Genomic DNA, 14989 nt, shown 5'->3' with positions numbered 1-14989 from the left:
CCAAAAAAAAAAAAAAAAAAAAAGAGGACCAAATCAAGCATAAAATTGTCAATAAATGAGCAAAAGCATGAAGGATATGGAAATAGACCATCATGCAAGGCATTACCACATGACTCCGGGTGTGATACAAACTTCATAGAGATGTTTCTACTATCACTAGTCTCATCACACGGTAATGGAGCTCATGACACAAACTTAAGGGAGTTGTTTATGCTACTCATGCCACACGTCACATGTTAATGAAGCTCATGATGAGGATGATGAGTTGTGCGATGGTTCAACTGGTCATGCCGGTTGTCACGCGCATGGGAAGTTGCGTGATGGAAACTCCTGAGGCCATAGTTCCGCTTCTCACGCATGAAGTTATCGCATGATGAGCTAAGTGATAGGATGTGATCTTTTGGCTATAAATAAGAGGCTTTGATCTCAATTGCGAGACTTAGCTAGACTTTTACCATTTCTCACTTTGTATTTTTTTTAAGAGAGAGAATCCCCCTAGGGGTTCTTAGGACCCAAATTGACAACTTGATCCAAGGCTCTATGGAGAATCTAATCATCAATTGTTAAAGGATTCCATTGAAAATTGTATTTGGAGCTATGTGTTTGTTAATCAATTGCAATTTACTTTCTTTTACTTGCTTTCATCATGTTTCCATTTACCTTCCATTCTAGCTATGGACAATCTGTGGTTGGATTAGATCTACTCATGAGGATGGATGGATGATTTGAATTGCAATTAGGAGGAAATAACTTGATGTATTGACTTGATCACTATTGAAAGTGGACTTTATATAGACTATTGTATGGGGAGTGGCCACATCATACAAGAGGCCTAAGAGGTGTATAGTTTCCATGATATTAGGATTACACTTAGCCTCTTCCACTTGCAATTCCCACCTTACATAAAGAGGCGGAGCCCGAAATAAGATGTGGACACAAGGTGTTTGATAAAATGACTCAAGTAGGTAGAGTCACTACAATGTCAGGATTATACTACTTGATAGGTTAATAGGTCTGAATACTAACATTGACAATGGATAACATATTCCAATGATCATGATTAATGCATTACACTACTTCCTATACATAGGAACATTTTATTGCATCTTAGCAAGGAACACATAATCCAAGTTCCACCCATTCACCTTGTTTACACTTGTGTTGGTTTACTTACGTTCTTTACATTTGCTTGTTACTTCTGATTGTTGCTTTCATAATGCTTTCTCTCTAGCTTTGAGACTTAACTTCCTACAACTTTACGCGCTTTGAGACCACGCATTAGTCAATTCCCATGTGTCATCCTTAGAGAACGACAACTCAATGAAGATTCACTCTTGCTCAACCGACTTTCCGCCCACCGCTTACATAACTACCAGTATGGTTCATTAAAACCATCATTGGTGCCATATGTCAAGTCCACTACAAAAAGTATGTGTTTAAAGTATTTACACGCTTTCGGACGTATTTTCAATCAACATGGAATGTGGTGTTTCAGCTCCCAACAATCGGCATCGCAACCAAAAGAAACAGGGGGGAAGAACTAGCACTCTAGCCGTTGAAGATGATGCCACATTAGTAGGAGCTAACCTGGGGCCCCTGATGCCCAAACCTAGCATCTAACTATTGGCCCAAGAGTTAGATAAGCGTAACAGGCGGTCATAAGTCCTTACACATGAACAAAGAAGTACTCCTAGTGTTTTTCTTTCAAAATGTCAACTGATAAGTTATTGACTGAAATAGGCAATTCTTAAAGACATTGGATAAAAGTGAGATACTTTAAAATTTTAGACAACTCTAAGAAAAACTCCACTGAGACTTGCGTTTCTAGTAAAAAAATGCAAGTCCTAATGGAGGTTGTCATTTTTTCGGAATGATTTTTGTTTCCACTTTAAATACAAGAAATGCAAGTCCCACATGTGTTTCTCAATATATACACACCAAACGCAAGTGTGACTTGTATTTGTGATATGTATTTCGTACAACACAACCCAAGTTGGACTTGCGTTTGTTATAAAAAAAATCTCGTCGAGTGAGTTCCCTAAAGTTCTCAATCCTCACCTCACCAATTCATAAAGTGTGCAATATCAAAGCTTGTGGATGAATATTCTAGCAACAAGACCATCCAAATCATATTCAACTACTCGATGAGGAAAGTGATATCGCGTGCATCTGAGTGAGTTCCTTGAAGTTCCCAATCCTCACCTCAACAAATGGGTGAGGAAAGTGATTATCATCCCCATGCAACTCCTTTGCCATCTTAGGGGAGAATCTAGTATTGATGATCCCGAAGACGTTGCAATACTGGTCGGAACATATGTCGGAAGCGCTATCGTTTTCCCCCAAGTCGCAAAGGAAAGTGACGTAGTGGAACTCAATAGCTCATTGCTGTCGATGACGCAAGTTCCACGTCGCTTTCTATTTTACGTGCTCTATGTATTCTTCGAACTGAGTCAGTACTTACATTTCTAATTTGTAGCATTACGTATGACAAACACAAGTACTACTTGCATTTGTCGTATTTTAGGCTAAAAACACATCTTTTTAAAAAATTGACAAACTCCATTAAGAGTTGAATTTTATTAATCAGAAACGCAAATCTCAACGAAATTTCTTCCAAATTTGTCCATGATTTAAAAGTTGTGAACTTCTATCAACTCGATTTAAAAGTTTGGCCATTTCAGACAATGATCCTTTAACAATTGTCCGGCTAGGCCACACCCTACCTAACCAAACCTCTTCGGCTTTGGCAGGACTCTTTTAAGTAACAGGCTCGCAATTCGGCTGGGAATCCGCTTTTCCTTTCCCACAGCTAGTCATAAACCCCTCAACCTCAGGTTCGGTTTTACACTTACATCGGTCTGTATATCCGTTACGGTTTCTCTCCATTTCACTCTTTTCTCATCGACTTTCAGCTGTATTTTCTTTAGATGGCAAACTCTATAGTGATCGACTAATTCGTGGCTCTTTCTCTATTGTCTTCAGTTCATATTGTTGTGGATGGGTACTAGGGTTCCTGTGCAGCACTACGATTTAAGGTCGGCTGCAGCTTCGTACATCGGAAGCTCACTTCACGACCTCAATGCGGCCGAGGGCCTTGGTGGCGGAGGCGACAACGTGGATAGAGGAGGCGGTGATGTCACCGAGGATAGTCTCGACAACGATGAAGAGTCCACTGCTGTTGTGAGCATTACATTCTCTACTTATTTTTGCTGATTCTTAGTCAAAATTCATTTCAATTCCAAGAATATGCCTACTTGGATTTTGCGTTGTAAAAGGCTATGCTACGTTTCTTTGCTACAAGTCGGGTTCATACTAATACCATGTATGACAAAGCCATCAAAAAATCAGTGATTGCATTGTCCCCTTGTCAGTGAAATATTAAAATGGAGACTGGTCTAAGTAAACAAGAATAGTTATAAGTTTGAGAATCCGTGAGACTGATCTAACTGGAAGAGAGGTATGAACTTAGAATCCCCGGTTTTGTATAGTGAAAGCTACATTATTACATTTATTTGCTGCAAATTGGGATCAAAATATTGCTGCATATGTGAAGCTGTGATTTTGTGAAATATGATTCATTGCATTGCCCTCTCTGTAGCTGGGTGGGACTGGGTTAAATAAACAAAAACTATTAGAAAGTGAGAAAAGTCAAGATGGGTCTAATTGAAGTCTGACAAAGACTATTAGTTTATCAATGCATGCCTTTCTTATGCACATTACTTCCATCCAAAGTCAGAATCAGCCCCACTCCCTTTCTAACTAGAAGTGAACCCAAAAAAGCTCTGCTCTTCTCTTAGAAATGGTGTTAATTATCACCTGTTGGATATGAAATAGAAACTAATTGCCACTTTGTTGTTATTCTTTAAATTTTGAAAGGTTGACCCACATCTCTGTACGGAATGATTCTCTTTCTATATTATGGATGTTTTTTGGGGTACATTTGAGGGGAATGGAGAATGAACTTGTTAGACATCTCATGTGGAGTCTCAAGCCTACATTGTGGTTTGTTGTCTTTCTAGATTATCCTTTAGTTAGCTTTAACCATTATAATAATATGTAGTTAGTAGTAATTAGTTGTTAAAGAAGTATGCTCATTGTTGTGAAGGTGGTTCAATATATTTGTGCTACCCAATATTACCAAACTGAACCAATATGTTGGGTGTTTTAATAAGATGATTGGGTGGAGTGGTGCATTTTGAAGAGCATAATTGTTGATGGAGTATCTTTACACTCCAAATATTTTTTTGGATATTCTAATAGAGTGTTCATTCATTTATTCTATATTGTGTCTTATTTATAATCATTGTATTGTTATCTTAAACTAAATACTTGCTGCACACTTTCTTTCAGGACTGCATGCACGAAACATTCAGGAACTCTCTACCACTTCACGATGTAGCAGTGGAGGAAAATCAAACTAGCCTAGCAAGTAGTGGATCTTTGAGGGATCCCTACAACATTGTAACCAATGAGGGTGACATAAGCTTTCTTTCTTTCTTTTTTATTTGCCTTTAAAATATTAATCATAATTGTATGGATTTTTAGAATGGATGATCCCTTTTTTGGACCAGATGTTTCACCAATCGAGTCAGCAAGAGCAAGATTTCTAGACATCATTGTAGATCATTTTATTAGCTCACATGTAGTTGAAGTGTTAGATATGGAGTCTGACTATGTGGCACAATCTTCTCAAGATAAACTGAACAAGAGGAAGCCGAGAGAAATTCGTCATGAAGGTGATCCTCGACATGTTTTGCCTTTGATGTATGTGGCAAACATGTATGAAACATTGGTTGGTGAAGTGAACTTAAGGCTATCTTCCTTGAATGGGATGCGTGAAAAAACCATCGGTGTGGCCCTTGAAGCAGCTGGCGGCTTGTATAGAAAGCTTGCAAAAAAATTTCCCAGGAAAGGTACAACACTATTTGCTACTTTTCTTTTGTTTAGGCTGAAGGAAGTTGTGAGGGCGGGAAGGGGTAGTTCAGGGACATAGTTTGACTGTTACATTTGTGTACTAATACAACATTAGGCTTGTCAGAATGTTTTCAGCTTCAGCTACTTATCCTATGGAATTCCATGACTTACCCCCTCCTCCCTCTCCCCTTGAAAATAGAAAATATGCTATTAACCCTTTTATCCCCTGATATCTCTCTTTCCTGGTCAAGAGAAGAAAGGAAAAGAAAAAGGGTAAACAAAAGAGAGTGGTGAATGAAAAACATGTAACAGCATTTTGCTTTGTGTGTCAAGAATAAAGTGAGTGCTGAATGATATTAGCCATTTAGCCATAAGACTCTTGCATCATGCAGGATTTGAGGATTTTTTTGTTTACTACAGGATCTTGCATGTATAAACGTCGGGAATTGGCAACTTCTTTTGAAACACGGTCAAGATTTCCCGAATTAGTAATACAGGAGAAGAAGCGTGTTCGTTTTGTTGTTGTTAATGGTCTAGCTATTGTTGAGAGACCAACAAGTATGCACATTGATGATATTGAGTGGTATTATGAGAATAATGACCTTTTTTTTATTGCTTTGCAACTTCATTAATGTTTCTAATGCCCATCAATCTCTTTGGCTGATTTTTTATTGATAGGATTTTCTGAATACGCTTGGCATGCAAATATTAACATCTTTCACCATGCATTATTTTTTATGCTGTTGCCTTCAATCTTTCTATCCCCATATATATTATTTATTTTTTTGTAAGTTTGTTCCCCCTGTATAATTTAGTGTACTGAGTATTGCAAAAAACTTTCAATTTCTTTTTCCCTTAATCCTTTTTTTTAAAAAAAAATAAATTTTAACAAAAGTATATTGGGGGATTATTGTCCACCCATCTGGCCATCTCTGTCAAATCTAGAAAATTCTGAGTTAAAATGGCACTGCAATAAAATTTATATCAGATAGATCCATCACATGTGGCTATGTACTACCATACAAGTGTTAAGTGTATTTTGTATTGTGAATCTAGCAGGGAAAAATGCAATTAGAAATCTGGGTCACTGCACTGCAAGCTTGATTGATATGCATACCCCTGAACTTTGTGCAATCTGAAATCACTGAAAAGCATATGCTTTTAGCTGTCTACATGGCCAAAATACTAGATTCACTGCCCTTCATTTTTGTTTTCTTAATTAGATATCTTCTTAGAGACATTTTTCCTGGTGTAATGTGCATATACTGTACTTCTCGTTTTTTATTCTCTACTTAGATCCATGACGCTGTCAAATATGAACTGAGTGTTCTATTTAAATATTGCTATGGTACAAGGCTACAAGCATATCCTGTACCATGACATTCACTTTTTTAATAATTTTTTTTTAAAAATATAACCACTATATTTGACACGTTATAATTTTAGTGAAATATTTCAGTTTTATTTGTTGTCAGATATGCTCTTTAAGTTTGTTTATCCGTGCATCCAGGTTCAAAAGATTGACAGGTCGTAGTGAAGTAGCTGTCTCTCCAAAAGATTACAAGTTCTATGCACCTAGGCACAAGTATAGACGTGTAGCATCAAACTCTATTCCCAACATCCCTGCATTGCCGGTATAATCTAATTCCTCTTTAAATATTTCCATATTTTTTTCCTTAATAGGGATGGAAAGTAAGTGGACAAATAAGTTGTTTACATATTTTCTAGACATTCACGGGAACAGATAATGCTTCTCAGATGGCTGAAGCCCAAGGTTACCATTCTGTCACTGAAGTAAGACATACATATTTTTTTGTCTCTTTATATTGTGTTGGGGGAGAGGGGTGGGGGTTAAGATGGGAAAGAAATTAATTTTGGAAGTAAAAGTCTATCCTAGTTGCTCATCTCAATTAATCTGCATTGTTTTTGTTCAATAGTTTGTGTATCTATTCCCCCTCTTTGCACATTAGTCCTGTGACTGGATTACTATAGAATTATGGAGTTTCTTGGTTTCGGGGGTCCTCTTGCCCCCAGTAGTGTAAACCTTTTTTTTCAATGTGCTGTATTTTAGTAAAAAGAAGTTTAAAGGAAATATTTCAAATTTTGAAAAAAATTAGTTCTTATATGTAAAATTAAAAGTAAAAATCTTTCTACTTGTTCTTGTAAGTGAAAAAATATTTCTGTTGAAATTTGATGCAACTTGAGCTCAAAAGTCTATTGGAGCTTGTTCAAGAGTTAGCATTTGAATGATGGGATTAGGAAACCTTGTGGACCGTGTGTAGAGAGATGCTTCAATTTATGCTTTCTTTAGAGCTTTTAAAAGTTAAAACCCGGGGAGCCAAGGATATTTGAAAGCTTTTGTTTATTTTATATATTTCTAAAATTTATTAATTAATTCATTTAATAAATTTTCAGCCACAAAATAGCGATCAGACTCCATCGAAACAACACATGCAGCCAACATCGCACCAGGCTCAATTTCATCCTATTCAGCAGAGCCACCAACACCATATCAACCAAAACCAACACATGGCCCACTTCTCTCACAACCAACATTGTGGACCCCACTCACACTTGCCTGAAATTGCTGCACACACTCAGCACTCTGGATCTATTTCATCTCACATGGCTTGCTTACAACCAATAGGTCATGTTGGCAGGCGTATGCATTTACTGGTAAGAGAAGCCCTTTATCTTTTGCATTTTCTTGATTACCTTACAACACTTGTTAAAACTAAAGGGATTGTGAAGGGATCTCGGCAGGCAGCATCATGAGATGAAGCTTTATATGTAAGAGCTGAACTAGAGAAAGATATACATTGATAACAATGATAATGCTCATAAAGTCATATACTCATAGTGATACACTAATGATGGCATACTGCTAAACTAGTGCTATGATGATTGGGGCTACGATATTCTAACACTTCTCATCAAGTTGGAACATATATAGATCATATGCACCAAACATGTTATAAATACAATTAATATGAGCCTAAATCCCCAATAGTTGATACCCCCCTTGCACTACTTTAACATGTCTTGTGTCAATACTTTGTTTCAGCCAACTAGTCCTGCCAAGTTCTGTGATGAATGCGGAGCTCCTTATTTGAGGGAAACCTCTAAGTACTGCTCGGAATGTGGTGTAAAGAGGTTAGGAATTTGATTTGAATTGAAGTGTGTTGTGTGCACCAAATGATATGATGCCTTACAAAATTTGGTTAGTCATCGTACTGTAAATGCAAATGCGTGAGAAGTTCTTGTAAATCTTCCCTTTGTGAATATATATATATATATATATATATATATATATAACTCAGGTTTTAATCTTTAGGGAAGTTCTCTCCCTTTTGTCATCGCTTTGTTGACTAGAAGGGGTTTTGGAATTAATTTAGATTGAATTTATATACCCGATTGTGTGTGTATATATATAGGTAGATTGAGAATCATATGAGAACATGAAATTACATGAAAATATGAGAATAAATTTAAGTCATATAAAATAAAAGATCAATGATCCATCAATAATCTAATCTAATTAGCATTCAAAAAAGGAAAAGATTATCTTTTAATGACAAATTAATCATTTGTGTGCGGAAAGTCCATTCACATATTCCCTCCTTCCATTTTATATATTTATTAATTTATTTTGAGAATCTTTTTCCTTAGTAATTATTTCAGTAGTTGTTTAGTTGATTTTGATTTGTTTCATATGTCATGATATCGACAGTAATGTGGTGTGTGCACTTTAGTATGCTTTGGCTAAATGCACACTATTACCTATTTGTGCACATTTGTTGTACACAAATAGGTTGTTTGTTGTTATATACTTATATGTACTCATGTGGCCGTTGTGTGCATTATACATGGAATGACATGTATTTATTCATATATTTTATTGTCTTTTGGACAGATGTTTCGTTATTGTTCGGTTATTTATTTATGTGCATTTGTGTATTGTGTTATCACAATTACTTGTAAAAGGTCAAAGTATTGAAATATGTACAAAACACTAAAAAGAAGTGGACATTATTTTTAATTTATATATAAATTAACACCGTGCTCCAAATTATCAAAATATTGCCTAATAAAAAGCTTGATAGACTCGTTCCAAGTTGGTGACCAGTACTTTGTTTCACATGATGAAATATCTATAACACATCTGTCAAGTGAATCGATTAAGTTCTATGCACTACAAAAATGAAAACAAAGACAACGCAAGAAACATCAAATCTACATAGCATTTCTTTAAAACTTATCATCGCTCTATAATGTAGCATTTCTTTAAAACTTATCATCGCTCTATAATGCACAGGGTAAATATAAGAAATATGAACTACATTACACCATAATTGGTAAAATCCTCCATCCCCTATAATACACTATACACATAACAGACCAAACAACTGCAATGAACCATCAATCACACACTGACAACAAAAACAATACCCAATGCAATGAAAACCCACATTAAAATGAGCATATCAATCCCAAAAAGATAATGATATGTATTATTGTATTAACTTGAAAAAAAACAGAAGCAGCATGATTCACCGGTGTACCAGGTAATTTATTTCCCTCTCTCAGTTTCCCGCCAAAACACCAGGCATAAAAATCATATCCCCGCCTTCTCGACTTACACAACTACACAGGGCAAATTTAAAGGGGAGAAGGAGGAAAACATCGTATTGGAGAAATGGAGAAAGGCGGCGACGGTGGAGCAGCTCCTACAGGGTGCTACAAGTGCGGCCGCCCCGGCCACTGGTCCAGGGATTGCCCTTCCAATCCCAGTAATGGCAGTAACCCTAACAATTCCACTTCTACTCCTCATAATACATATACGTCTACTCGCAAATCGGCGCCGTACACTTCCAACTCAAGCGCCGGCGGCAGTTCTTCAAAACTGAAGATGGGCACGAGGACGCGGCCCAAACTGACTGCTGATTCCCTTCTTTCCGACGACGGACTCGGCCACATCCTCCGCCACTTTCCTCGTGCTTTCAAGTACCATGGCCGTGGGCACGAGGTATTACTAAGCTTCCCATTTATCCGCCCTCAGTTTCATTGAATTTATGCTCATTATTACTGATAGTTTATTAAAATTGTTTGGAAAACTTGACATTTACTACAATTTTAAATATATTATCTCTTTTTTAAAGAATGAATTTAGATTTTTACTTATAGTTTAGATGGATTCATGATATAAGCAAGTATTCATTTTTAATATTTGATTTTTTGATAGGCATGTTTTTTTTGGCTTAGAATGACTTTTGAACTTTCTTGGAAAAATGTTTAATCGCAATGTGAGTGTTGAGTGATATCTCTCACATACCATAATCCATACTTTCGATACTTGTGTCTTCTCAGAATTTAGTGACTTCCACTTCCTACATCAATACCATTCAAAAATATATAAATGTCACTGGTGTGGGATTTGACTGGATCTATCCTGCCATTGTTAACAATACTAGTATAGTGTAAAATATAAACTAGCATGTTCTGTTGTTCCCTTCATGGTCCCAAATTTGAATTTTGTCGTTCTTTTATTAAATAAAAGTTTTCACTTATTTTGTTGACAACAATCTTTTTGATAATTAAATGATATTCATTTTACTTATCTTATTAACCAATATTCTAAAATTTGAGGTACAATTAAGAAAATCAATATTAGTTTTTGTCATTTTAAAAACAAATCTTTTAAACTAGCAAATGTACATCCTAAAAGAAGAAAAAATGGTGTATTTGATTACTTGATTTTTTTTTTAGTGAATTTGGTCTTTAATGTATATATTTTGGGCTCATTTAATCTATACATAATAGACTTTAACATTTTTTTAGAGGGGGGCCTAAAGAGTATTTTTATCCTTATTCTAAGTAATATATACATATATACCTATTAATAAATTTGGGGGCCTCTTCCCCTGCCTGTTGGATCTCATTTCTGTATGTTAGGAAAGTAAAGAGAGGTTTTTTGAATATGTTGTCTTATACTGCCATATATTGTCATATAGAAAAGAGAATACAAAGGCCTATAAATAGGTGCTAGAAGACTACGAATAGGAAACAAGTTTCCATATGCCTACCTACCTAAATGACTCCCTAATCCATAGAGATTCCATATATTAAAATATATTCCATAACACTATACTATTAGGATTTAGCAAAAACTAAGCCATGAGAATGTCATCAGTTGATCCTGTTCTAATTATCCTCTATGCTGGTAAGAAGCAATGATCTTTTATTTACATCTTTTGTCATTTGTGGTTAGAGATTTGAAGCTTAGTTTGTTGAATTTGCTGCAGGTCACTGATTTGAGAAACCTACTTGGCTTGTATGCTGATTGGCATTCACGCTTACTTCCCTACTACTCCTTTGATCAGTTTGTACATAAGGTTGAGAAAGTTGGTTCCTCAAAGCGTGTCAAGGTAATCCATGCATCCATTTTGTGGTCTTTGTATCTACCTTATGTTTAAAGTTTGTGTTGCATAAAACAATTTATTTGAGATGGAACATGTATTTGGCATGGGAATATGGATTTATGTGATTATAAGCTTAAAAATAGAATGCATAATTTGTTATTAGGCTATTTGCATAATCAAACATTAACATATCATTATAAATAATATGTACATAATCAAACTACTAAAAGCTGTTTATGCTGTGTTGTTGTGGTGCTCTTTTTTTTTTGGGTGAAAAAGTGAGTGCTTTGCTTTGTGCTTAATCATTTCAGCCCTTGTTGCTCTGTTGCACTTTTTGCTCTAAAAAGGTTTGGTCCCAAGGTACTCATTAAGGCCTATTTTACTCTTAATAGACTATCTTGCAGGCATCCACCTTTTTGTAAGTACAAACATCCAACAATTTCCCTTTGAGTGTTTAAAGGGCTTGAATTCTGACTCCTTTAGAACATTTGCTGTCATATATCTTTGCACCTGCTTAATATGTCAACTTGGGTGCCATCTTTTGTAGCAACAACATCATGACATTTCATTAATCATAGGATGAAACACACACCTATATGAAGTATACTTGATATTGGCTCCTTTGTCATTGTTTGAATGATGGTAGGTAATCATGATACTCATTTGTTGCCTTTTGCACCTAAGATTACAGCGTTATTGTAGTTGGTTTTTGGCTAAAAGGTAAGCTGCTGCATCATATCTTATTTCCAGCCTACACAAGTCCCCATCAGTTGGTCAAATTGTTTCCAATATACAGCAATTACTCGAACATGAATTTTCATTTTCTTAGGATGATAAGCTAGTTTTAAGGTCTGCATAAGAAAGGTTTCAATTCTGGATGCACTCTTTGACTAATAATGCCGTTTCTTGCTCATCTGGTTACAATTACTCATGGATTACCAATCCAACATACTCTATTATATCCATATTGATCATGCAACATGGTTATTATTCAATATGTTTTGAGTCCATGAACCTTTTAGCAATATAAATTTGATTATATATTTTTGAGACTACGGAGAAGTGCACTTCTGGACCCTTCTTATGAGGATGTACTCAAGTCCTTTGGTAATTGGAGTTGCACATTTAGATTTAATCCCCAAATACATGGTCCTTCATTGGATAACTTAGGCAATAGTTCCTATAAACCTAATTGCTATCTTTTGATCCAAAAATAAAAGTAGGAAGAAATGAATGATAAAGATGATTGTGATCATGGATACAAGCCTACAAGTCATTTGAAAGTTCCTGTCTCTACTGCAAATCTCTCTCAACTCTCTCCTTTCTTGACAAACCACCACTCTTGCCCCCATCAATAATTCTTTCAGCCTTAATTGCCAGCTCAGCTTCGCTGGGTCTGGTGACACTGATTTGGAAAAAGACTTGGGCAGTCTTGTTTTCAAGCCATTAGGCTTCCATAGCATTATCACTATTCAAAGAAATTAAGCTCAAAATGAAGGATTGATGAGCCTTGTCAAGATTGAAGCATTGGAGGAGATGGCTATGAAGGAGTTGTTGCCATTGGCATCATTTGGCTAAGTTGAAGCTTCCTGGTTATTTTTTGCTCCATCTTCACTACTAACTTTCTCTCTTCTAAGTGATGTTGTTTGAAGTGGCTAGGCTGAGGCTCATCAGTGTTACATGTTCTCACCCAATATATTTTTATTCTTTGTTCACAAGTTATGTTTGAGAGATTTGCGAGAAAGGGTTGCCAATGGAGTTGATCCAGCCAAGCTCCATGAGCCAGAAGTTCAAGAACAGATCTCAAATAAGGAACAAGGTACGCATAGATCAATATCTTTATGAATATTTGACTATTTGTTAGTAAATAATTAGTTTACTCCCCACCTTATTTCATAATTTTGATTCAAATCACCTAAGTAATGAATAAATAAAGTAATGTAACAGCATATATAGTCTCTATCTCAAATAAACTTATTTCATAATTTGGTTCAGACCACTTTAAGTACAGAATGAAATAATGTAACAGTGTATAGGGTCTCTGCTAGGAATTGTTAACCTTACTACACATCTTTATGGATTGAGAATGGGAAATATATATAATTCACTAGCTTTTCTGATTGACTTGTAGAATTAAAAAAACAGCTTTTGTGCATTGCACCCATTGTAATTGACTAATTGGTTATATTTGAAACCCAAAGTGGACTCTGAATTTGAGACAGCCGATGCCTGTCTTTGCTGCTAATTGTATTAATATTTGTTACTCCATAAGTCTATTCAGATTTCCTTAGATCAGAGACTAGTAAACATACCCTTGAATAATACATTTCACAAGATTCTCCATCAGATGCTCTTCCATAAAGCATTTCCCTTTCTTACCAGCATAGTTGCATACTGCATGTTCAGATTTTCTGTTAAAAAGAAAACTACGCCAATATGGTGCATTTTCAGATCATTGCACAAACTTCAAATTCATTTCCAGCTTCCAAATTAGGCCATAATCCTAGTCTTGGTTTTCTCTTAGCTATTAACTGTGCCATTAATTCACCATATAATTAAGTACTGAACTATGTTCCTATCTTTCAGAGAATAGGAGCTTAGAGGAACCAAATTCTCTCCAGAAAGATGGTGTTACGAACCTTGATGGAGATGTCTTTGAACAAGAAATGATTCATCAGGCCTGGGAGAATGCAATGAAAGTAAGTATCAATATCATGCTTCTGCTGGTTAAAATCATATGGTTCGGTTCTAGTGCATTGTTTGCTGAAGTTGATGTGATTATTTGTGAACATGATGGATCACGGACAGGAACCAACTCATCAGCCACAGGGTAAGAGTGATGAAAGTGGAAGCAAAGAGCCAACAAGCAGTAATGTGGCAAGTGATGCAAAGGTAATTGAAATCTCAGAAGAGCAAAGAGTTCGTATGGAGGCAAACAAGCTGAAGGCATTACAAAAAGCTGCTATTGCTCGTGCTGCACGATCTGCCCAACCTGATGCCCTCTAGACTTATTAGTTATTATTTTTATTTTTGTTTTGTGCAAAGCATAATATCTTTTGTTATGTTTAATTTTCAATATGATTAATGTTTCTATTATATATTTATTCAGTTTCTCTGTTTTGGATTAGTATTCACATGCATTATCCAATTGAAATATAAGTTTGTTTCTTAATGTGGATGTTTTGACTAGTTGTGGTGATAATATGAGATTTGAGAATAGATAATAGAGAATTGATAAAAATAATTTTTTCATCTCGTTTTGTTTGTTTTTTATTGGAGTTATTTTTAATTCAAATTTTCATAAGTATATTAAATTTATATATTTAAAAATTATATTAAATTTAAAAATAATTAAAAATTACTAAAGAAAACAAGCATTAAAGAAAAAGTTGATTTGATCAATGAATAGTAAACATGATATGTAAAATGATATAGAGAGAGTAGTAAACATGACATACAAAATGAGTTTAGCAAACACTTTTATGACTCTTCATAACACTTTTAAGTTTAGCAAATATATAACTCCGTATTTGTTATGACATTTTTACAATTAAAAAATATCCCTTCTCATGTGCCGAGAGAGTTAATGGAGTTTATGGAGTTTCTATCGAAGTAATGAGACAATTTGAGATAGACAAAACTACATAACTTTAAAA

The 14989-nt window shown here is 35.4% G+C and overlaps 2 protein-coding genes across 7 annotated transcripts; both read left to right on the top strand.

Moving 5' to 3' along the window:
* The first annotated feature begins 2744 nt into the window (after nt 1-2744).
* LOC116004856 (uncharacterized protein At2g02148) lies at nt 2745-8422 on the top strand. Of its 5 annotated transcripts, none has more exons than XM_031245035.1 (9): nt 2745-2834; nt 2983-3180; nt 4351-4474; nt 4572-4913; nt 5335-5497; nt 6425-6548; nt 6643-6708; nt 7330-7590; nt 7979-8270. In XM_031245035.1, exons 2-9 carry the CDS (start codon nt 2998-3000, stop codon nt 8078-8080), a joined length of 1365 nt encoding a protein of 454 aa, XP_031100895.1. In that variant the 5' UTR covers nt 2745-2834; nt 2983-2997; the 3' UTR covers nt 8081-8270. The 5 variants fall into 5 exon arrangements, with proteins under 5 accessions (XP_031100895.1, XP_031100898.1, XP_031100894.1 ...); XM_031245038.1 differs by having other exon boundaries at nt 2753-2856; nt 6659-6708; nt 7979-8422; XM_031245034.1 differs by having other exon boundaries at nt 2753-2856.
* A 622-nt stretch (nt 8423-9044) lies between these two features.
* On the top strand, nt 9045-14505 carry LOC116004857 (TIMELESS-interacting protein). Of its 2 annotated transcripts, none has more exons than XM_031245039.1 (6): nt 9045-9479; nt 9580-9940; nt 11217-11339; nt 13053-13152; nt 13920-14032; nt 14142-14505. In XM_031245039.1, the coding sequence occupies exons 1-6, from the start codon at nt 9421-9423 to the stop codon at nt 14337-14339; spliced, it is 954 nt and encodes a 317-aa protein (XP_031100899.1). In that variant the 5' UTR covers nt 9045-9420; the 3' UTR covers nt 14340-14505. The 2 variants fall into 2 exon arrangements, with proteins under 2 accessions (XP_031100899.1, XP_031100901.1); XM_031245041.1 differs by having other exon boundaries at nt 9049-9479; nt 9567-9940.
* The last annotated feature ends 484 nt before the right edge of the window (nt 14506-14989 follow it).

This window comes from Ipomoea triloba, chromosome 14, assembly GCF_003576645.1.
Source record: "Ipomoea triloba cultivar NCNSP0323 chromosome 14, ASM357664v1".
Classification (NCBI taxonomy): domain Eukaryota; kingdom Viridiplantae; phylum Streptophyta; class Magnoliopsida; order Solanales; family Convolvulaceae; genus Ipomoea; species Ipomoea triloba.
Note: the sequence above shows the minus strand (reverse complement) of the source record. Positions and strands in the feature narration are given on the sequence as shown.

Excerpts from the sequence above, each read along its gene's own strand:
- LOC116004856 (XM_031245035.1), top strand. The coding sequence starts at position 2,998 with ATGGGTACTAGGGTTCCTGTGCAGCACTACGATTTAAGGTCGGCTGCA. Across the intron at positions 4,914-5,334 it reads AAAAAAATTTCCCAGGAAAG|GATCTTGCATGTATAAACGT; the intron begins GTACAACACTAT and ends TGTTTACTACAG. Across the intron at positions 7,591-7,978 it reads GCAGGCGTATGCATTTACTG|CCAACTAGTCCTGCCAAGTT; the intron begins GTAAGAGAAGCC and ends ACTTTGTTTCAG.
- LOC116004857 (XM_031245039.1), top strand. The coding sequence starts at position 9,421 with ATGTATTATTGTATTAACTTGAAAAAAAACAGAAGCAGCATGATTCAC. Across the intron at positions 9,941-11,216 it reads ACCATGGCCGTGGGCACGAG|GTCACTGATTTGAGAAACCT; the intron begins GTATTACTAAGC and ends AATTTGCTGCAG. Across the intron at positions 13,153-13,919 it reads GATCTCAAATAAGGAACAAG|AGAATAGGAGCTTAGAGGAA; the intron begins GTACGCATAGAT and ends CCTATCTTTCAG.